This window comes from Hakea prostrata, chromosome 11 (assembly GCF_041222555.1).
Source record: "Hakea prostrata isolate BN-2017 chromosome 11, UWA_Hpros_2, whole genome shotgun sequence".
NCBI classification, from domain to species: Eukaryota; Viridiplantae; Streptophyta; class Magnoliopsida; order Proteales; family Proteaceae; genus Hakea; species Hakea prostrata.
The window spans coordinates 26149188-26173976 of record NC_142610.1 but is presented as its reverse complement, the minus strand read 5'-3'; the positions used below and the strand labels follow the sequence as shown (position 1 = coordinate 26173976).

General features: G+C 39.1%; 1 protein-coding gene across 1 annotated transcript in view; it reads right to left on the bottom strand.

The window, feature by feature from the left end:
- Positions 1-24789, bottom strand: part of LOC149001198 (putative serine/threonine-protein kinase SIS8) — a 39003-nt gene that overhangs the window by 12839 nt on the left and 1375 nt on the right. The window contains 9 exon segments of the mRNA XM_089139031.1: positions 3458-3526; positions 3616-3714; positions 3810-3888; positions 5003-5103; positions 11033-11101; positions 12031-12071; positions 12195-13546; positions 16053-16156; positions 18391-18828. Of these exon segments, the coding sequence (XP_088995157.1) occupies positions 3458-3526; positions 3616-3714; positions 3810-3888; positions 5003-5103; positions 11033-11101; positions 12031-12071; positions 12195-13546; positions 16053-16156; positions 18391-18828 (2352 nt within the window).

Genomic DNA, 24789 nt, shown 5'->3' with positions numbered 1-24789 from the left:
TCCCCTACCTTTGGAGATTGTCCCTTGGCAAACTTTCCCTTTAAAGATCTAACATTGCTACAAATCAAAACTTTCACTTTGGCTGTTTTACCCTAGCTATTGTTACCCCAAAAATATATTTTCCCTCAGATTTGTGCAGAAATTTAATCTTCTCAACATTTGAAGATTCTACTTTTTTACTTGGGCGTTCTTCCTTGGAGACATAAAGTTGCAGTAAAGATGAGGACAAATCAAATGGAAGTCTATAAGGCAGACGTAATCTATAAGTTTGAAGATCAAATTGCAGATGTTTACCTGGACAGATGTTTTATACTTTTTTGGTCAAGTTGGAGATGTGTGATATCCATGCCTCAACTTGAGGGGGAGTGTTGGATTCTATTAGGAGTCTAATAAGAGTTTGTATAGGAGTTAAATTAGAGTTTGCATTCATGTAAACTCCTATTCCTTGTAATAGTCTACTTTCCACTTTATTATAAATAAAGGGCTTGAGATCATGGATCAATAAGCCATTCTACTACAATCGTTTCTTTCAACACTCTGACTCTGGCATAATACATCAAACCAGTTGCGTTGATACGGCTGCCCAAAATGGGGTTGCCGAAAGGAAGAATCGGCATCTCTTAGAGATAGCCCGTTCCATTATGATTGCTATGAATGTACCTGACCAATACTGGAGTGATGCTATACTCACTGCTTCTTACCTTATGAATAGGATGCCCAGTAGAATACTTGGTTTTAAATGTCCTAATGAGATTCTTCAGGGAGCCTCTTCTTTTATTATTCCCCCCAAGGTTTTTGGATGCGTGTGTTATGCCAGAATCACAGCCCACCAGAGTAAGCTGGCTCCCTGTGGCCTACGCTATATATTTTTGGGGTATTCTGCTACTCAGAAAGGGTACAAATGTTATCATCCTCCCTCCAGGAAAACCATTGTATCCCTAGATGTACTTTTTCATCAGTTTTGCCCTTACTATACACCTCTCCAGGGGGAGAGTCCTAGAGGAGAGGTGTTCTTTCCGACTCTAGATCTTCCTATCACACACCAACACAACTTAAGAGTCCCAGAAGAGTTTCTTGTCCAGGGGGAGACTTCGGCCAGTATGCCTGAGGACTCTAATCCTCCCCCTTCGATTTCTGAACCATGTGAAGAACCTAGCCAAAGGGGAGACCACCCTTGTGAGACACACTATTGGGGTCTTTCAAAACCAGATTGACCAGAATAAGGAGGTGCAGACTTATCAGAGGAAGAAATACAACCGGCTAAAGCAAGTGGAGAAAGGTGTTACGTTGCCACTTCAGTCTCCTACTCCAGAATCAGATTCTACTGAGGTATCTTCTTCCAATCTTCCTATTGTTATTAGAAAAGGGGTCAGATCTTGTACTAAACATCCCATAGCTAAATATGTTTCTTATAACTCTTTGTCTGACTCCTACCGTGCTTATATATCCTCTCTATCATCTGTATCTATTCCTAAAAGTTGGCAAGAAGCCTATGTTGATAAGAGATGGAAGGAAGCTATAGTAGAGGAAATGCAGGCAATGAAGAAAAATGACACTTGGGAGCTGATTACACTTCCTTCAGGAAAAAAACCAGTGGGCTGCAAATGGGTATTTGTGGTTAAACAAAATATGGATGGATCAGTCAACAAATTGAAAGCTAGACTAGTTGCAAAGGGGTTTACCCAGACCTATGGGATTGATTATCATGAGACCTTTGCCCCTGTTGCGAAACTAAATACTGTCAGAGTTCTGTTGTCTGTAACTGTGAACAAACACTGGAACTTGCACCAACTAGACGTAAAGAATGTCTTCTTACATGGGGAGTTAGCAGAAGAGGTCTATATGGAAATCCCACATGGTTTTTCCGATGACAATACTGCAGGGAAAGTCTGTCGGTTGAAGAGGTCAATATATGGGTTAAAACAGTCTCCTAGATGCTGGTTTGGACGCCTTCTGAAGGCAATGACTTCTATTGGGTACAAGCAAAGCAATGCTGATCATACACTATTTGTCAAGAAGTCAGGTACTAACATCACACTTCTCATTGTTTATGTAGACGATATTGTCATCACAGGGAATGATGGTGAAGAAATTCAAAAGTTGAAAGACTTTCTTGGCAGAGAATTTGAAATTAAAGATCTAGGGAAGTTACAGTATTTCTTAGGGATTGATGTGGCTCGATCAAATAAAGGTATATTCCTATCCCAAAGAAAGTATGTCCTAGATCTATTATCAGAAGTGGGAATGTTGGGGTGTAAAGCAGTTGATACCCCTATTGAAGCTGGAGCTAAACTTAAAGAAAAAGAGGGAGGACAAAGGAAGATACCAAAGGCTGGTAGGGAAGCTTATTTACTTGTCCCACGCCAGGCCAGACATCGCTTATGCTGTATCGGTGGGAAGCTCATATGAAGGCTGTTACCAGAATACTACAGTATTTGAAGGTAAATCCTGGAAAAAGAATACTTCTATCACCCACCGATAATCTAAAAGTAGAAGCATACACTGATGCAGACTGAGCTGGATCTCTAGACAGGAAGTCAATTTCAGGTTACTGTACCTTTGTTGGAGGTAATCTAGTTACTTGGAGAAGTAAGAAACAGAATGTGGTAGCTTTATCTAGTACCGAAGCTGAATATAGAGCTATGGTTCATGGAGTTTGTGAGCTACTATGGTTGAAAGGCTTGCTGCAAGATATTGGAGTCCAAGTTCCAAACCCTATGATGTTATATTGTGACAACAAGTTTGCTATTAGTATTGCTAATAATCCAGTGCAACATGATCGAACTAAGCACATTGAAATTGATAGGTCTTTTGTCAAAGGAAAGTTGGCATCTGCATGCCTTTTGTAAGATCCGGAGACCAAGTAGCAGATGTTTTCACTAAGGGTTTGAAAGAAAGAGATTTCCTTCCTATTGTAGGCAAGTTGGGCATGACTAATATCTATGCCTCAACTTAAGGGGGAGTGTTGGATTCTATTAGGAGTCTAATAAGAGTTTGTATATGAGTTAAATTAGAGTTTGCATTCATGTAAAATTCTATTCCTTGTAATAGTCTACTTTCCACTAATATAAAAGGGGCTGGACGGACATGCCATCCACACAATTACACACTTCTTTTTCTTTTTTTTTGGGGGGCGGCAGTTATCCTCTCCCGGGTGGCACATAACTTGATCTAAGATGATGTATGGGTCAACAGGAACAATATTTTCAGGCTGAAGTATCTAAATAAGACTGCAGATGGATAAGAACAAAATGTAGCCAAATTTAAAGGGAATCTGAATTACATTACCAGCATGAAAACATGTATCAAGATAATGGAGAGAACAGAACAAAGACATTGGCAACATCAATAGGGAAACTTATCACAATACAACTGCTAATAACAAGAACCAAGATAAAGATGATGAAATTGATTTGAATTTACAGAAGAAAAAGATGTAATCAATAAGGCAATTTACCGTCCCAGCAGTTGTCCTCGAAGAGAGAAACGTATTATGCTTCATTCGTGATAATCCAAAGTCACAAACCTAAATGATTGGGAAACAATTCAACTTAAGTCAAATAAGGTTCGGATCTTATGTTTAACAATAACCTCACATAAGTGACAAGATGCTACCTTCACAACCCAATTTTTGTCAACAAGAAGATTTGGAGATTTCAGGTCACGATGAACGATTACTGGTGTAGAGTTGTGCAGATAATTCATCCCTCTAGCCTGAAAACCATCATCAAGAGGGACAAACATTATTTGATGCAAAAACCAAGTTTACCAAAAACTCCATTAAAGTTTCAGAATTTATGGAGTCGTACAACATCCAGAGCCATCCTCAAACGCCGCCGCTCATCTAATTGATTGTTAGGGCGGTGAATTAATCTATACAAACTACCTCTGCAAAACATGAATTATTCTTCAAACTTACAAAAAATTAAAATTTAAACTATGCACAGAACAACTGTTGAGTTTCCAGATTAACCACAAACATGCAAAAATATCCATGCAGAGCTAATAGACAGTGCAAGATTTATGATTGATAGCAACTACTTGTGCTCCCAAGTTACTAAAATGTTTCAAGAGTCCTACACCCTCTCCCTTTTTATTAAAATATGCATACAGTATTCTCTCTCACACTTATAATAAGCTAGAGCAACAGGAAGTCAAGAAGAGGTTGTGGAGAAAGTTGGGGGAAGCTAAGGTTGATGCGTCTCTCCTATATTCACTAACATGAGATAAAATAAAGTAAAATTATATAAATGCTCCATTACTAACATGGAATCCCAAAAATGTGCTTATTCTTCATTCCACCCTCGCCACATGTATGCTAACAATTTGTCACCATTGAGTAGATAGAACAAAATTATAACTCAAAATCTAAATTTAGTTGCCACTTCTTTTAACTTCTGTATCCCTGAAAAGTGCATCTGATAAGAACCCAAAACACAGACAAAGGTGCAAGCTCTCCTTCATCAAACAGCAAACTGACGACCCAACTCTTCACTGAACTAAATCCCTAGCCTCCACTCCTCTTCTCCCTTGATTGGAATTGCTCTCTTCTGCCCAACCAATTCCCACTCAGCCAACCAGCTGCCCCCACATGTCCTGACCTCTAACTCATGCATTCTAAAAGGCACATTCTGCCCCTTGGAGTGTAAACCCATTTCATTAATGGCCTATCAGCATCGCCATCATTACAAGGATAGCCAAAAAGGAATGAAAGTTCTTAATACAATGGTGGGAAGGAAGAGCGGGAGAATGAAGCAGTAAATTGCTACCCCAGCTTATTCAAACACTCGAACAAATAGACGTGGAGACAGCTTAAACAAGTCATTGAAAAAGAGAGAGAGAGAGAGAGAGAGAGAGAGAGAGAGAGAGAAAGAAACTTTACCTAGTGCTAGAGATTTTGAACACTTGTAGGAAAAAAGAAAGAAAGTTTGCAGAGATAAAAACAACAATGTCAACCCTAAACAATTAGGTTGTAGTAAGAGAGCATGTAATGCAAACATACCGAGGAAGAAACTCTGTAACAATTGAAAGATTGGGAGCATGTGTAACCGCACCCATGAAGAGAACAACATTAGGATGCCGTAACTTTTTTATGATTCGGATCTAGGAAATATAAGTAACAGGAACACAGGGTTAGATTATAAAAATTAACACCTGAAAACAACATTAGTAATAATAAACAGGAAAGCCAAACAAAAATTCATAAAACCAATAACAGAAATTACCACATGTTGAAAAAATATGAAGGGTTTCCAACATCACTACTGGAGAGCAGGCCATCAGAGTTATCGGGGGGAAATAAATATGTATAAAGGAATTAGTGGAAGGATTAATCAATTGGTAGAATTAAATTGGAATGGTTTCATCACTATTCACCAACGAAAAATAAACTTTTTGTAGTGTCTATCTGGCCAGAGGATTATGTTATGTAGTTGTCTGAGCTAACTTTAGGATTAAAAGTTGGTGTCAGTTCTATATGTTAGCAGCACCATTGTCGTAGTTGTCATAGTTTATACTTTTAAGTCAGTTTTGGTGTGGATCCCGTCTTTGCACTGTAATCTCTCTTTAATTAATATAAATAGACTCCCCCAATCTACAGTTTTGCGTATTCTGCCCACTAATCAAACTGAGGGATTGGTTCTTCTTTTCCTGTTAATGTTCTTCTTTAACAGAATTTCTAGTAATCGATCTCCAGTGCTCTCCTTTTTGTCTCATATTTTAGTTGAAGGCTTCATTCTCCTGGGTGACCAAATCCAGGTTCCAAGTTTCAGTTTTGAGGATGACTACAACCAGGCTTGAAACCAAAATATGTCATTGAACAGAGAAATTTTTGTGGAAACCCAGGAGGTTTCAATGGATGGTCTTGAGGCCTAAATGCTCAAGTTAGGTCCCAACAATTCTAGGAAAACCTATTTTAGGCCTGCTAAGTATAGTGGAAACTATAGAATATAAAAACAACCCCCAAATGGTAGTCTGACTCCAGAAACTTAGGTTAGTAGTATATCTTGTACACTGATATATGCATTTCCCTATAATGTATTCCACAAAACATTGAATCCCACACAAAACTTCCTCTAATTTAGCAAATAGTCAATTTCAATGTGTTCCATTACTCCCACAACAACTTATTCACGTTTTATGGGAGTAATTTCACAAAAAATAAAGTTTCCAACAAAACTTAGAGATGATCCAACAAATGCATACATATATATAAAGGTTTGTACCACCTGTCAACATGATACCAAAAACAAACCTTTAGTTGAAACTTCGCAGAAACAGCAAAATTCCAACCAAAAAAAATTGCATGGAGTTCCATGTTGACGTATTGCAAAACCAAAATATTTTGCAACCTTTTGGTGAAACCTTGAACAGTGGACCCAAAACCCTAGCCCCTAAACTCCCTTCCAACATGAGTGAATCTCATTTTCAATTCTGGACCTGTTGTTACCACTAGGACAAGTTCAGACATCTCTTTGCGATTTTCAGATTCCGTAGTGAGGTGATTGTTGGTTGGGATTCACAGTATACTCAGCTGACATCTTACAGTTAAAATCCTAGAGTTTGTTTGTGTAGTAAGACCACTGGGACAAATTGAAAGGATTCTAATCTACCAGCATAGTCATATCTGTTTTTAGGTTGAAGACAAACTCAACCCCAAGTCAGCACATGGCTTTAAAACCCCCGATTTCTTCTTTCTGAAAATACCCCAAACAGGGGACAGAATAAAGGAGAAAGAAGGATAAAGAAGATAGGAAGAAAGGGAAACCCAAGAAGAGTCAAATTTAAGCTGGGGAAGATGGAGAAGGACACCCATAAGAAGAAGAAGAGAAGAAAAGATAGGGGACTGCAAGATACAAAGTTCAGGATTTACTTCATTCTTTCCATCCTCAATAAGCTGATTACAAGTGTTTAAATAATAAAAGAGAAAAACTTCAATAAGAAAACAACTATAGTAGGACTCTTGGCAATTTAAAGCAAACAAAAAACTGATCCTACTAGGACTCTAAGCAATTTAAAACTAACTAAAACTGATCCTAGATATCCTACCCGAAATGAAAATCTGAGTACATAATCATCCCAATAAACAGATAACAAAATCCTACATTAACTCTAAAGCTCTCATGCAAAACATCTCCTCTATTATCTCCTTGCAAGCTGGACTTTGGGACCACCAACCCTACCAAATATGAAGAATTATCTCCTATTTTCCACATTACTGTAGCGTGAGCAGTAACTTTGGTTCTGCTGCATCCACCCCTTGTTTGTTTCTCAATCAAATTCTGTCCCTTAGTTGCTTACTTACAAATTTGTCCACCTTCATGATTGTTCAACTCCAATTTGTCCCTCCCAATTATATTATCTTAAAAGCCTTGTAACTTCTTTGATTCTGCTTTGTTACTGTCTTGCCACCTTCTGAGTTCTAAATATGTTTACCGAAGCGTAATTCTTTTGAGGGGTGGGCCATGGCACAGTGGTCGGTGTACCACAGTTGAAGACTATGCTCAGGTACCAAAACAGCCTCCCAACAAAAAAGGCTCTCCTTTTTTTTTTTTTTTTTTTTTTTTTAATTCTTTGATAAGAACTGGTTCTGATTCACAGGATTGCCCATATATGAGCCTCATCCATGCCTGTGCATATGGTGGTCGCTACAGAGCACTTGAAGAGTTTTTTTGCTGTATGGCCAGTGAACAGAGCGCTTTTGTATTATCCTATTTTACCAGGGTTTTGTGATGCTGTTTCTCTCTTCATTTTCTCCTATAATCTGATCCTGGTCATTCAAGGTTAATTTTGTCATATGGCCTATGGATAATGCTATTGTTTCTCTTGATCTTATGTCCCCACATCAAGAGGTTTACACAGCCAAACTTGAGATTTTTTTCTTTCCAGAATGGTGTTGCAAGACACTTCAGCATCCCTCCATTTGGGATTTCCTGCAGCAACTATTAATCTGCTATATCTCTAATCTGACAATAGCTTTTTCATGATATTTCTGGAGTTCTATTCTATGCATCAACCATACTGTTTGAATAAAATTAAATGTGGTTCTGATCAGTAGACTATGAGTTCTTGAAATTTCTATTCGTCAGTCACTCTACCTTCTATTTTTGAAACATCGGCCATAGCACTCTATGCAACCTTTGGACACTTTATAGTTTGAGATCTATATTACTGGGGTAAAAATACACTCAACCAGGGATAGATCCAATCAGAAGTAATGACTTTGACTTCCTTAACTCTCTTATTTTGACCTATTTGAACTTTGTGGATTTGTTTAAAAATTATCTTTTGCTGCAAAAATATCAGTGCTAAGGTTATATTTTGTCTGCGATGATTGTTTCTGGCCTACATATGAAGGTTACATGTTTTTGTCACTCACTAATGGATTTGATTTTTCTATCTTGATCTGCTGTTAGTGTTATCTGAAGACTGTTTCTTTCTGGGTTCCTGACTGTAGTTTGCTCCTCCTATCATTCTCAAGAATATTGTGATTCTGCTGAAATGATTCCTTTTTTGTCAAACATAATTTTCTGCAATGCTTGAAAAGGATTTTTCATGGACCCTATTTCTAGTTATCAGACTGCTGTGAAATTTTGCACGTGTTCTTGCTACTTTGAGTTCATAAGAAAATATCCAGCATCATCAGCTTCTTTCTTTTTCATTTTCCCCCTCCTTTCTGTGTTTTGGTGAGGAGTTGGCCTGCAATTTTTTTCTCTCTCTACCATGCCGATGTAGTTATTGGTGGTTCCGGGGATTGGTCCACCATGGTAGATGTTGTTGATGGTTATATACTACTGTGGGTACTTTGGTTGCTTCGAATTGTGATCATCCTCTGCAATATTTGTCCATGTGAAGTTCTAGTGAACTACACATGAGGGGAAGATTGGAGATACAAGAGATTAGTCACTGTGACGATTATTTCCATTCCAATGCCTTCCTAGCAATGGCTATAGCTCTCTATGTGAATATTCTTGCTGTGTCTTCTTATCAAACACCATGTGACTGTGTCCTCATGTTGAAGATTATTTTCTTAAGCCTCGCTATTGGAGACTATTTCTGTCTCCGTGATAAGAATTATTTGCTCGTCTTCTAGTGAAGATTATTTATTTAGACTATGTTCTAATGAAGATTGTTTATGTCTCTTGTAAAGATGAATTGTGTTTTCCTTGATAAGATTATTTCCAATATCTCTCTCTCTCTCTCTCTCTCTCTCTCTCTCTCTCTCTCTCCCTCCCCCCCCCCCCCCCACACACACACAATGATGATTTTTCCATGCCCTTCTGTTGCATTTCTATGGGCTTTTGATATCATTGTTGTTATTAAAGACTCTTGACCTGCAGTGAGTTGTTAATCTTCTACTAGGTTGATATTTTCTACTGCCTGAAATAGTTCATATTATCTGGGCCTCTTCTTCATGAAGAATTCTCCTCTGTTGTTGGCAATTGTGGTGGTGGCTAGTGAGTTTATGTAGTTCTGCAACTAGAAGAAGTTTTCTACTGCAGTTCTGTTGTTTGACATCCACTGTCTTCTATGACAGTTTATCTGTTCAAGTTTGGTTTAGAAGATTATTGTTTTTGGCTTATAATTCCAAGCTGAAGTGCAAGAGCTATATATGCTTGATATTAAGCTTCAGCTTGAAGGGTTTGGCTCTTTTCTTTTTTTTAGGGGGGGAATTTAGGGTTTGGGGTAGGGAAATGCCAACTTTGATGGCACTTTTCAGTGAAGTTGTTAACTGGTGTTACTTACATACAGATCTTTAGACCCATTAATTGTAAATGTCTTCTTACTAATTTACTATATATACATGACCAGCCCACAGGTTGGAGAACTAGCCAAACCATTTCTCCTTCAATTCTCCTTCTTCTTCCCTTCTTCTTTTCTTCTTCTACCTTGATCTTGGTTATTGAACTTTGATTTTGCAACAGACCACAACTAATAAACAACCAGTTTTTACAGGGCCAGGACCTTACTGTCATCCCAGGGGTCAGCCTGAAGAATCCCATCCATTTGCACATCCAACTTCCATCCTATTCCAGCCTTCAATGCAGGTTAATTTGTCAAACAACCAAGCCGGAAAGTATTTTGCATGCAGTTTGAGGTAACAACACAAGACTCAGGACCTATGACTTGATCGAAAAATAGCACTGGATGGGATGGGATGGAATAGCATGGACGAATATGGCAACTCTAGGTGACCCAAGTAATTAGGACATGGCTTTTCATCAAGTTGATTGCCATTGTTCATGGAAACTTGTCTCCTACAAAAGAACAAGACAAGAGTTTCATAGAAAATTCATAATATGCCTATGACCAGTTCCACCTCAATGGAGTGATTGCACATCAGCTCAGCCAATTGCTTGATTTCAGGGGACCAACAGCTCATGAGCAAGGCAAGTAGAGGGACTCTCCTAAAGAGGTATGTAGCTGACCATTTAAATGCCAAAGTCATATTGAGATTTAGGTGCACTACAAAATAAACCATTTCCAACTGTTGTTCTTAGACAACAAGAAAACTCCTAGATAGAATACGAAGAATCCAAAATAAAAGGGCGTACCCAGTGCCGAAGCTCCTACACTGTGGGGTCTGGGGAAGGGACTTTCTAGGCAGCCTTACCCTTGCTTTGCAGAGAGGCTGATTCGAACCCACGACCTCCAGCGCACAATGGAGAGACTCCACCATTGCGCCAGGCCCGCCCTAATACGAAGAATCCAAAATGGAAGCAACAAAAGGATGAGAAGGTTTATCATTCTTTCTTTAATTCCCCACCCCTTCTGGTAAGAGGATGAGAAGGTTTAGATACTTGCTTTTTAAAAACAATATTAGATCGAAATTAGCACATAGTTACAGACGATATATAGTAACTATAAAAAGATATGAGATCAGCTAATACAATTCAGGTCAGAGAATTGGAAATCTTAAAAAGCATAAAAGTAGCATCAGAAATTCACTATATACAAAATGGTCGGCTCCTTTTCCAGCATGACAGGAAAAAGGAGAGGGGAGGGGGGGAGGAAGAGAGAGGAAGAGAGAAACCTCGCTACAAAATTCTTCTAGTGCGTCACCAGAAATATCCTGCTCTAAGAACTTCTTAACAGCAACTTCCTAATGAAATTGAGGAAACCAGACTCAGTTCAAAAAATCCAAGACAGGAAAATAATACATGAGAAACAAACACTTCAAGAGCATACAAATGAAATTGTCATACAACAGAATGAGTAATCAAAGTATTGAGCATTAGCTACATTAGATGAGAAAAACGAATAGAATAAGCTAGATTTGCTTAGAAATATTTCAAGAGGAATGCTCAGGTGATCACTTAAAAACTAGCCAGAGTAGTGATACTGACTGGTGAGATAATAGGAAAAACTGAAAATTGTTCTCCATTTGATCAACATTTTCTGGGTCAGAAGGTCAAGGCACACCAAATTATGAGCTGACTGCATAATGGATCTGTTTTCATAGGATCTAGGGACGCGTAAACTGGGGATGGTCCTAGCTCCTAACCTTCAGCTTTTTGCATTAAATGCCTGCTCTCAGACTTGAAACTAATATACTCAAACCAGAAGTTTGAACTTTAACCTTCACACCCAGTCAGCTCGTTGTTGAGGCAAACTGAGTGTTAAGAACAACCACGTATACGTTATTTCAAGTGTTCCACTCTGAACCCAACTCATCACAATGCCCCGCATTGAGACCATACCCCCAAACCACATAAGACATGGACCAAAGCTTTGCTGGGATGCTAAAACCAAAATATTCGGACATAACCTAAGACCCATATCATAAACAGGATCTCCAAAACTCCTCAACCAGTGTAAAGCATCTCAGACAGAGATGGATGAGGAAGCTTTGCATTGACTTACAACCCAAAATAAAGTTATATCAACTCATAAATCAGCTGAACAAGTACAAAGAGCTCATGGAAAATCACCACAAGTTCAGGAGTTCCCTTTGGAAGAAAAAATATTTTAAATCGTTGACACAGACAGCAGACATGGTGAAGCTTCAGTCTATGTTAAAGAAAAACTCACGGTTCCACGCCATTCTCCATGGTATACCTCTCCATACGACCCTGAAACACAAATGTTTCACAAATGAAATGGATGGTTTTAGGATTTAGATCATGAAAAACTGTAGTAGTCACTTCTTCATTTGCCATTAAAAAAATTACCGAACAAGAAGTACAATTTATTACCAAGTCCAATACGCTCACCCAAGGTGATTTCCTCCCATGAGATTTCCCACTCAGCAACATCATCAAGTGCAATGTCAGATTTTGAACTATCATTACCTGCTGATCTGTCTGAGCTTCTACCAGATTCTGCATGAGCAACAAAAGCATCATGCTCCTGGTCACCACTTCCTTGTGGTGCATTCTCTGTACCATCACCATCATGCTGCAGGCCACTTGGTTGGTTGAAACACAAGGCACCACCTGGCAAGGGCTTACAAGACTCTGATTGCTCATATTGCTTACTGACAGCAGCTGTTTTTGCTACTACAACAGCCGCAGCAGCAGTGGCTACAGCTGTAGCAGGAAGTACAGTTTTTGAGTCATTGTTTGATATGGCCGCAGCAACTACCATCGAAGATGCAACAACAGCTGCTGTTGCAGCAGCAGCAGCAACAGGTACAAATTTTGCTGGGGAAGCATCCAAAGCTAAACCAATAGACACTTCGGATCCTGATGAATCAGGTACTCCAGACACTTCACAAATATTAAGGGGTTGGTTAACATTCAAACCCTCCAAATTTTTAAAGTGCTCCTCTTGGAGGTCCGAAAAGCACGGCTTTGACTGCACACCGTGATATGGAAGAGGGGGCAAAAACAGGCCAGGACCAGCATGTATCTTATCCGGGGTTCCATCCTTCCTCTTGTTCTTTCCATCCTTATCTTCTGTTTGTTTCTTTGCCTCAACAGAAGAGGTATCCTCCAGCTCAGTGTAAATTTCAGTGAACAAACTGGGAGGTGCAACAACGCCACTTTCCAGCAACACATCATGAAGCTTCTGAGCTAATTGTGGGTTCTCTTTGGCAGCATCAATCAGATGTTGTGATACATCTTTCACTTTCATTCTGCGCACGGCAGGGGAACTGACACCTTCAGTCCATGAAGGAGATCTTGCATGTGTAAAAGGATAGCTAGGCCTGGCAGGAGCTCGTACCTTCTCCACCTTTGATGGATCCTTGGAAACATTGGATGTTAACTTGGATATAACCTCATCCTTCATTGGCTCTGATGGAGGCTCCTGCAAAGAACCAAATCTTGGATTCTCAACACCTATTAGTTCATCTGACTTGTTTTTCTCAGTGTAGTTCTTTTCTCTACCAGAAAGACCCCTAGATCTCTCATCCAAAGGCTCAAATCCTGAGGAACCCTCAACAGAACTTGAAAACCCACTGCTAGAGGATTCTACAACAAAGAGGTTAACACCTCTAACAAAGGGCCTGACCCCATAGAAAGGTTCATCATATTCAATATGAGACCCTGTAGCATCAGGTGGGATAAGCGTGCCAGGTTCAGCCATCAGATCAACAATGTACTCCCTGCCATGTGTATTAACCAAAACATATTACTGTTTCAGAACTCCAGATATAATAATAACAACATTAGAAGTATAGGAAAGAAAATGACAGTTGTTACACTCATGCCACCAAGTCTATTTGAACTTTGAAGCTAAGTTTCACAAGACTGATGTCACTACTGCCACTAAATCACATTCCACCCTAAGCCTTTAATGCTCAAATTTTTTGCAAACTTTAAGCCACTATTCAGGGGAAAGAACTGATATTAGATAGCAACAAAAGCTAATTATAACCTCCAGACCCAGGATTTTAATTTGTCCAGCATAAGAGAAAAATATAAAAGTCAAATTTAACACCTCTAAGCTACGTTATACTTATACCCAGGTCAGATATCTTGTTACCCTAGGTCCTAGGATCATTTTTTTCAAGGCATCCAGGTGGTTTTGGCGGTCCATGTGCCTTATTGGCATTTGATGCTTTGGCTCTTATTTTTTTCCCAAATATCATTCATTATTTCATATTATACATGACTAAGAAATTACTTATTTGAATACAACAAAAATTGTTCAAAATTATATACCAAAAGGTTAAAAAGTTCAAACCCTCCAGTGCAAGAACTAAATTTTCAGTGAAACGTGAAATTTCATAAATCTTACTATGGTAAACACAGACCAAAAGTGCAGTATGATATTCATTCATTTTGATATCTAAAAAAACATTTTCACTCAAAGCAGTTTTGCCGAAACATCAAATAAGTTCGAGGGAATATAACTCCTTCAACGTAAATCGCAATCATGGAAAAAAAATAAAAAAAAAAAAAAAAAAAAAAAAAAAAAAACCTCATGTAAAAGTAAAGTCGTTTTACCAGTCAAACTCCTAGGGAACAAGAACATTTATCTGTATCAAGAGCACTATTATCACTTATAGACTATGATATTTTCTAAAAGTAGTACAAACCAAATGTGAGACTAGAGATATCATGACAATGACCAATTAAGAGAACAGTATAAACCAAGTGTCTTTTTTAATTGCCTCAAGCTACCAATGGCTAGCTTGATTTGCCTGTCCTGTCCTACAGCACAACTCATTATTAATAACAAGCTTATAAGAAAGAAACTTCATAGTTTTGAAAATGATATACTTCAAATTCAATATCTTGATTTTCCTAGTTTTGATAATATTAACTTACCTATCTTCCCTTAACCCATTTTTTTTGCACAGAGGCTTTTCAGTTTACAGTTAAAAGCCTCTGTGCAAAAAAAATGGGTTAAGGGAAGATAGGTAAGTTAATATTATCAAACTGTAAACTGAAAAGCTCCAATGGGATGGTTTTAGTTGCCACAGGCACAGATTTTTTTGGAGACCTCAGACTATTTGGAACCACATATTTTGAGCATAGCAAGAGGGTTAGATTGAGCCCATCACTTGAAGATCAATATCAATGAAATTTGGTGCAACAATAGGGATGCTCTTGATCCTCTTCTTATGCCTTCCGCAACAGCTACTGAGGACTCAAATCTGATCAACTTTCTGTTATATTTAGCTGACAATTTTTTGTCATTGAAAAGGATACCATCCTATTTGATTTTCGTTTAACAAATCTTCTCATATCAATATAACTCTTTTGGTTTCCTCTTCCCCTCCCCTTTTACCTTCCCCTACCCTGCGGCCCACTCCTCCCCTCCCTTCCCAGCCTAATCCATTAACCCCATAACCCCCTCCCTCCAACCAACTCCTTCTCTTTCCTCTGCCACCTCCGAGCCCCTACCTGAAATTGGGATCACTAAATTTCTCAAGTCCTTGATCAGTCCCATCCTCTTTCCTCGCCCCCCTTGTGACCTACCAATTCCCTGCAATCCAGACCCTCCCTCGCCTCAAAATGATGATGCTTTTGATGATGAGACCAAGTCTGAAACCGCTACCTTGGTTAACGTCTCTGATCATGATGGTTGCAGAAGAAGCAGCTGTGTCATCAAGGGACACTACCAAGTCAACGGTGATTTTATTGTCAATTTCAAGGCCTCAAGGAGATAAAAGAAAAAGTAAAGAGTGAAGGACTAAGGCCCATTCCCTAGTGCCAACGAGCTCCCCCTTCTTTGTTGCCGCTTCCTTTTGCTTCTAGCTTAGGTGGCTTTTGTTGAGCCTCTGTCTTGTCTTCTTTGGTTAGGGCTGCATTTGTGCCCCTTGTACTCTTCCCCTCTCCCCTCTTCCTTTTGGTTAATGAAATTATTTATTCATCCAAACAAAATAAAGAAAGAAAACAACACACTACTACTACTCCTACTTAAAAAGAAGCACTCATCACTTAACAACCTTATCATGGATAAGCATTAACAACCACAAGGCATAAGATGGCAGTGAAGCTCCAACATCAGAAGATCAGATCATAGTGAACTCAAAAGTTGGGATCCATTATGAATCATACAAGCATTCTAAGTAAATAAGTTTGATGACATGGCGTAAACTAGGACCCGGAAAATACTTAAAACCAGAAAATCTTGTAAGAAATCAGCGAGGAAAAAATTACCTTCCATCCCCAAGCTTTACAATGTTCATTGCCACATTATCAGAACCATTATACTGCAGCCCTTTCACTAACTGACACGGAATGCCTATACTATCAGCCAAGACCTGCATCACAACAATAAGCATCACATGAGCATCAAGACTTCTAAAAAGAAAAGAATTCTATTCCTGAAGAAAAATGTAGCAATGCAGAGCAGTAATCAGTCTCATTTGTCAAAACCAACTAAACTTAATATCAACGGTGTACAATTACATATTCATGTTAGGAAGATAAAAATACAAAAGCAGTTGGATTTAACTATGAACCAACAAATCTAGGTGATGAAAGATTTTGGTGGTTAAGACCCCCCAAAACTGATTTCTTCAGTTGCATTAAACCCTTGGTTCATTTTATCAGTATACCCTAGAGATCCTATTCCACCACAAAAGCACAGGGTCTGATATTATAGACCCCAAAACTGGGTCATAGAACCTCTTCTTTGTGGTGTTAAGAGTAAGGGTGGGATGGGGGTGACGTAAGCAATTTGATACATGCACGCAAGGTCTAAAACATCCAGGAATTTGAAAGTTGCCAATGGCATCCATAATGATATTTATTTCGATTTCCGCTAGGTACGGGGGGGAAAAAGGGTGGGGGATTCCCACAATCAATATGCGACCAGGATGGGTACGTATGATCCAAGGATCCAAAAGGTTTCTCTTGCAAACTCAAACTTCCCAAGTTTTGGGCTGTTTGTCTACATTGAAACAAGGCAACACAAAGTTATTTAAGCAACTCATGTGCTTTTGAAAGACATGGAGTTGACAGAATGTTCAGAGCTTGATGCAAGCGATGGGTGACTTAGGAATCTATACCCTCATTTCTGTTTTGCATTTAAATGGGGTGCCACCTGAGCATCTAATCTTTTCCTGTCCTTTCCCTATCCTTTCACCTCAAGTTTTGGGCACCATCAGTTGTGATGCTCAACATAGATTGAGAATGTGGAGATGTCTTTCCATCAGTGAAGCCTAGTTTCTGCTAAACCAGGATATTATGGGGGTCATTTCTGGTCCAAAAGGTCAAGGTGTATGTCATACATAAAGGCAATAGGCTGTGAAATTGAAACAATATATTGTGGGTCCCACACTGTTATGGAGTGGGTTCAGGGTTTTCATGTTTTCTTATAAATATAAGTTTTCTTTTGTTGACAAGTTAGAATGAATTTAGGGCAGTACTATACTCTTCACCTTCTTCATAGTGAAAACTGACAACTGGTGTCCCTTACCTTCAAGGAAAGAGATAATTAGACCTCTTAAGATTTAGCTTACCCCCATCAAAAGTTTTGGTCAAATTAACGTGAGTAGTTTCTCTTCAGGGAAGCCTTCAGCTGGAGGTGTCACCCAAAGATAGGAGAGCTCAATTCTTGGAGTTTTTCACGCCCAATAGGAGAAGGGATCTCTATTAAAGCAGAGTTGTTTGGCTTAAAACTGGACAGCGCTGATGATCAGAATTCAAGATAGGCTTCATTTGTGGTTGTAGGATTATGGAAGGAGATTGAGAGAATTTTATTCATCAGATAAGAATCAGGTAGATGAATGAGGGAACCATATGATCATTACTTAAAGAAATAGTCATCCAGCTTTTGGGGTTGTTGGTGGTGGTAGTGGTGGAGTTGTTGTAACACTGCTTTGTAAATTCACAATTTTCTTCTATATTAAATGGTTAGTTGTTACAAGGAAAAGAAAAAAAATTAATAAGCAGCCAGTCATAGGCTTATACCTGTAACCCAATTAGAGAAACTTGGAGAACTCTAGCTCTTGGTGGAAGGCAGAATGATTATAGTTTAATAACAAATTAGAAATAAAATAAATAAATAAGTTTGTCATCTCACTTACTACTGGGGAATGGCGAAACTGTAGAACGGAAGGTGCTATTTTGTAAAATGTTATGCAAGAATAAACAAATATCCTAGTCTGCCAACCCTTATATTCATATTTTCTAGTTTGCTAGAATATATGATTATCATTTAATAAAAGTTATCAGGATATAATTGACTGGGCAAGTAAAGAGGCATGGAGAAAAACAAAGAAATGAATGAAGGAAAAGAAAAAAAATACAAGATAAATTCTTGATAAAAGACTGGCCGTGTTGACCAAGATTCACATATGTTACTCTATAAAAACATATGTTGGAAAAATTGTCTTCCAAGTAAAGAAAAAGAGAAAAAAGGAGGGAGGGAGAGGGATGCCAAACAAAGATTTAGATTGGATCACAGGTAGCTGATAATCGAAGTTTTGCAATTTACATGATTAACTGGTTTTCAAAAATCAACAGATTCATTACTTAAAAGAGCCACTACCTTGAACAATAATGCACGATGGCGAGCCAGACCAAGGGTCAAAGAACCAAGAGGCAGCACCATGCTCCTTATAGTTTTTCTTAAACAGTTACTAAGATTTCTCCATCCTTTCAACATGCTCTCGGGATCCCCAACTGGTCCGCCCATGTAGTTGGCAACCAAAGCAGCAAGTTTTTGTACCATGTCAGTACTTACAGAATCAACAGATCCCGACCTTGACTCAAGAGCCATCATTAGAGCCTTCTGTTCAAGCTTTAATAGTTCTGAATCAGCAGCCCGATTGACCAGAACTGCTTCCCAACTGATACCATCTGACACTGGTGCTCCTTGCAGATCAACAAGGGATGGCATCTTTTGTGAAGTAGGCTCTGCCAGAATGCCATATAGATCATAGAAACCATCTAGGATCTTGTCATCATAGCTAAGAGCATTGTAATTCTGTGAAGCACAGACAAATCTACCATATGAGAAGTTAGGATGGAACTGAAATTCAAAAGAAACCAAAATCTTAAGCTGAATGCTTACATCTCAACTGTTAGAACACAGGCCTAAACCTAATGGCAGCTTAATTAATCCAGAAGTCAATTAATAGACGAATTACACAGCAAGAAAACAAAAGAACAATGTATTATTACATAAAGAAAAAGGTCACCTACTATTAACTTCATTTTGCAGCATTTGTTAAGTTGAGTTATAACCCAACAAAGCAGAATGCTTACATCTCAACTGTTAGAACACAGGCCTAAACCTAATGGCAGCTTAATTAATCCAGAAGTCAATTAATAGACGAATTACACAGCAAGAAAACAAAAGAACAACGTATTATTACATAAAGAAAAAGGTCACCTACTATTAACTTCATTTTGCAGCATTTTCCAACTCTGGAAAAGCCGACTACTCTCGTTCGCCGGTCGGGTAGAACTCATTCGATCTGTGCTCCAATCTTCCTACCTCTATTGGTGTGGCATTTTCCCAATCCCCAAAGCCATCTCGTCTGCAATGGAAGCTCTCTTCTGTGCTTTTCTTTGGAAAGGCCAGGAATCTGTGCGTTTCCTTCGCCCCATTAGCTGGGCCAACACTTGTAGACCCAAATCTGAAGGGGGTCTTGGAATCCGTAGAATCCAAGAAGTCAATTCTGCTGCGTTGCTCAAACTCATTTGGAAAATTGTCACTAACCATGACTCTATCTGGGTTAAATGGGTTCAATCTTATCTTCTCAAATCTGACTCTTTCTGGACTGCCCCTATTCCTCCTAATCCTTCCTGGTCATGGAGGAAATTGCTACTCCTCAGACCTCATGCTCTCCCTGCCATCACCATCCAAATCTCCTCTGGTTCCTCTACTTCTTTCTGGCTAGATCCTTGGCATCCAATGGGTATTCTTCTCAATCTCTTTTCTCCCTGCACGGTCTATGAGACTCGCATTCCCAAAAATACCCGCCTTTCACATTTTATCTCTAGTGGTTCCTGGGTCCTTCCCCCTCACCATAGTCTCACGCAAGTTTGGAACTCTCTACCCCCTATCCTTTCCCTTCCCCATGATAGAGTTATTTGGATCCCCACTTCTTCCAAAATATTCACCACTCAGTCTGCTTGGAATTTGTTTCGTTCCCCCTCCCCTCCCCCCCCTATGGCCCCCATTGGTTTGGTTCAAAGGCCATATTCCTCGCCACTCTCTTACCCTTTGGAGAGCCCTAAACACTGCCTTACCAACCCAGTCATTCCTTGCTTCCCGCCACATCCCTGTGAACCTAAATTGCATTCTTTGCTGGAATAGCTCTGAGGACATCGAACATTTGTTTTTTTCTTGCCCTTTCTCTAGTGCTCTTTGGAGAAAAGCCCTTAACTTCATTTGGCCCCACTGTCGTCGATCATTTGGGTTTATTAGGGATTGGTCTTGGGTTTTGAGTAACTTCTCAGGTACCTCTATCTATGACCGAATAGGCAGGCTTGTTTTTGGGGCTTCAGTCCACCATCTATGGTGGGAACGAAACCTTCGGCGCTGGACTTCTAAATCCCGATCCATTGATGCTATTTGGAATGCTATTTATTTTGATGTATCCTCTAAAATTTCTGCTTTTCCCTCCCCCCCCCCCGGTTGTTGACTCCCCAAGGAACAGACTCATTGTTGTTGCCTGGGGCCTCAACTCCCAAATCCATTCTCCCCCTTGATCCTTTGCCCGTGGATCTTTCTTTGTATTTGTTCTCGTCTTTTAATTGATTAATTATTCATCCAAAAAAAAAAAGTTGAGTTATAACCCAACAAAGCAGATAACAACTGTCTGTACCATACACCCCAATTTGCAAGGAAGTGATGTTAGAAACAATTTGAGAAACAGCAACATAAACAAATATAGCATATGTTACAGCAGTGCAGATGCCTAATGCAACAGGAAAACAGATGCCTGGAATCTGTTTCTAAAATAATGATAGCAATAGAAGGTAAAGGGAAAATGAAACAATGTAAAAAGTATTAACTCAGTCAAACTACAACGAAGCAGACTATAGATTTGAGATGAATAGTTCTTTTGCCTCTGTCTGGTGAAATGAGCTCTGCATCAGATGTGGAGAATTTTTCTTTCTTTGGTAAATAAAAAAAAAAATGGAAGTCTTTATCCACTTGCTTCTCATAAGCTAAATAGGCTTTGGTGCAGTACACTGAACACCAAGCCAATCTTGACAAAGAAAGAAAGAAAGAAAAAGAAAAAAAAATGAGTTTTGCACATTCTAATATTTATTTAACACTTGCTAACACTCGAGAAGACAAACATGTTCACATGAATCAATAAGAAAGAAGAGCTTAGGTGTGTAGTGAAAGTAGGTATGGAAGTTGAAGTCCGAAAGGAAAGCCAGCCTTTTAATTGTATGGCAGCTATCACATCTGAAAAGGCTGCTGTTTTTTATGCAGGAGCACTTTCACAGACCAGGCAAAAAAAACTGTTTGAGAACCCATACCAATCCAACTTGGGTCTTTGACCTTGTAGGATTCTTTGAATTTTTATACTGTAACAGCTTCTTTTACTTAAGCTAGGTGGTGGTAGAGTTCCATTCAAATTCTTAGTCTTAGTTTGGCTCCATTGTAACTTTGGAATGTGATTTGGAGCATTACATATTTTGCTTTATAGATGCAAGCGATGGAACCAACAACTTAGATATTGATAACAACAAATGTTTCTTCTAGACTGGTAGCTATTCCCCATCCCCTATTGATGATACCCCAAGGAACAGGCTTATTGTTGTCTCCTGGGGTCTTAATTCCTCTTTCCTGTCTCCTACTTAGAGACCTTGTTCCCTTGCTTCCTTTTTAATATAATTATTTATTCATCCAAAAAAAAACTCAGCCTTACGAAACTATATAAAGCCGGCTACATGGATCCTTGCTCTCCAATCAATTCTATTCAGGTCATTCTTGATACAAAGCCTATGCTATGCATATCTTTCCTCACCACTTCTCCTAGGGTCATTGTAGGTTTGCCCCTGGCTATTTAGTCCATTCCATCTGAATTAAGTCGCTCCTCTGTACTGGAGCATCCGAAAGCCACCGTTGAACATAGCTATGCCATCAAATGACATTCTTGTAGCTTATTATACAGTAGAGCTACTCCAAAACCGGCTTTAGTATGCTAATTACTTACTTTATCCCTCCCAGTTTTGCCAGTGATCCATCTCAACATCCTTATCTCTGCTACACAGGTTTTACGTATATGATGCTTGCTAAATGCCTAACATTGCAAGATCTTCCCTCTCCCCTTTTTTTTTGTATCTATTTCCTTCTCTTTTCTCCCTGAGGTTAGGGTAAAAGCAGAACCTCTTCAGACCAAACCCTTGGAGTTTCATTACCAGTAGATATACCTTCCTTGCTGCAAACTGAAACAGATAACCAAAACCTATACTTGCGCTTACTGTCTTGTTCCTTCTTCAGTTGCTGTTTTGGAAAACCAGTAGTTGCATTAAGAAGTTTGACATCCAACCGAGATCTAATGGTCCACCGTCATTTTCCACCACTGGTTGCTGTCTTGAGGTTGAAGACAACCTCAACCTCAAGTCGTGGTTTTTGTCTTAAAAGCCTTCACTTGTTAGTTTCCTAGTAGACCCCTCCTCTTTTTCTAACCTTTAACATGTTTTTCTTGTCTTTTCCTCGAAAGGATCATTTGCATTAAAGAAAAGAATAAAGAATATCCAAAGAAAGTGTAAAGAATCCTAAACAACCCAACAGAAAATGCATTGCTAGAACCTACCACCTCCTAATCTCCATTGTATCCTTTCCTACTGGGTTATCCAATGGGCCTTTTAAGAACCGTTCTATTAAAAGTTTCGCTCTCCCCCTCCGTAATCTGTTATATCTACACTCTTGCATTGTTTTCCTAATTTTAACTATTGGATGAACCCAATAAGGTCGAACCCAATAAGGTCTATTGAAGCCAGTTACACGTCATTTGGTGTCAAAGCAAACCTGGCCGATGGATCCAACCCTCTCACTGGCCATCCATCATTCTGTTTATGCAAGAGAAACTTGAAGAAGATAAGAGGTTATGCAAGGAATTGAATAACTAATTCTTGGTAACATCTAATAGTATGGACCTTGTTTCGGCAAATTGATCTCAATCAAGCAAATGGTGGAAGACCCAGAAAACCCACCACCTTGGGGACAAGACGGCTTTTCTGGTCATTGAAGATCGACTTGTGCAGGAGAGCAAACTGGTTCATCTCTTGAGTGAACTGGTTGGTTTTATTTTTCCAAAGTTGCTTCCTTAACAGTGAACCTAATGTCCCAGATTTCAAACTGTTGATGGCTGCTGACCAACTGGTGTTGATGCCCCAGTTCTACAAAAAAAAAAAAAAAATTGGGTGGGTTCTTCTCAAACATGGGGGAATTGATGCAAGAGCACTTTCTTGGACTGGGCTGAAGCTGTTTGGGAACCCTAATTGATAATCAACTGGTCTAGAGGATATTGGTTGTTTATTTGGAGTTATTTATATTTTAATATTTTGTCTCAGTTAGGAGTAGACCTAAGATAACCTTAAGAGAAGTGGTGAGAAAGGATATGCATAGCTTAGGCTTGTATCTAGCATGGCCTCAAACAGAACTGATTGGAAGGCAAAAATCCATGTAGCCAACCCCATTTAGTTGGGACAAGGCTTCTTGTTGTTGTTGTTGTTGTTGTCTCAGTTAGGCTATGTATTGGTTTTATATTTATATTTTAATCTTTTGTCTCAGTCAGGCTATGTATTGGTGAAACCAGAAGAAGAAACAGGAAATGCCTCTGGAACCAGAATGGTGCATCAGCAACAAAAAAAACATGCATGGCACCCCTAGAATTCCAAGTCAAGAGTAAAAGGTCTTGAAGCAAATCTAGTGGCCGCTTAGGATTCCAGCTCTTCTAGAGTGGTATCTCACTGATGGCTCCACCCCCCTTCCCCCACCCCTCCCCCTGTGCATAGGGAAGGAGGTTTCTTCACCATGCATCTAAGCTGCAAATGAAAAGCCCAATGCCCATCCCAAGGACCAAGCTTCACACAGACAAATATAATCTCTTTCACATGGTACTCGTCCTTCTATTCTAGGTACTAAAGAACTTATAATCCTCTTGGCTTAGGAATTCCTGTGTAACTAAAGCATCAAAATAAAAGCCAATTTGAGTAACTCTATGGAGTAGATCTCAACAGAAAACTGAAAAGTAATGGCAGTGAGTGATTGAGTTTAGTAATTCCTTAAATTATGACAGAAATAATCTATGTACATGGAAATATGTGAATATTGTAGATGTGATAATAAGCAGAACTCAACCATAAAGGGTAAAGGTTACACAAAATGGCAGAAATTAATGTGCTTATGCTCAAATAAGCTCCAGCGGTCAATGGCCAATGAGATAGGAATATGAATCACAAACAGAATTCCGTATTGAATTCTATAGATGATAGGAATATGAATCACAAAAGAGTTCTGTATTGAATTTTATAGACTACTATACTATATATGGGGAAAAGATCAGAACACTGGGGTACTTCTAGAGAAACTTTGTTCTGAGGAGTATAGCAGTGATCAATTAGACCATCACTTGTCTAGTAGTATATAGTCCTGGAATTGAACTAAGGGGGCAGCAATGCAAAATTTACAAGGTGTCACGTTGATTTTTTTATTTTTTTTGTACGGTTGGGCATTGCACAACCATGCACTTAGGCAATCTCTTGGATGCATTGATTCTTGTCCGAAGACCATCCAAACTAAACTTAAAACCCATCAAAGTTGAAAGTCCCAATGTCCACAGCTATAGGTTACATATTATATTGGTTTATTTGAATATAGGTTCTTCCAGTGTGACCATCGGAATACAGTTACACACCAGAGTTGACACAAGAAAAACCATGAAACTATCCCTTTATTTTGCCAACCGTTGCA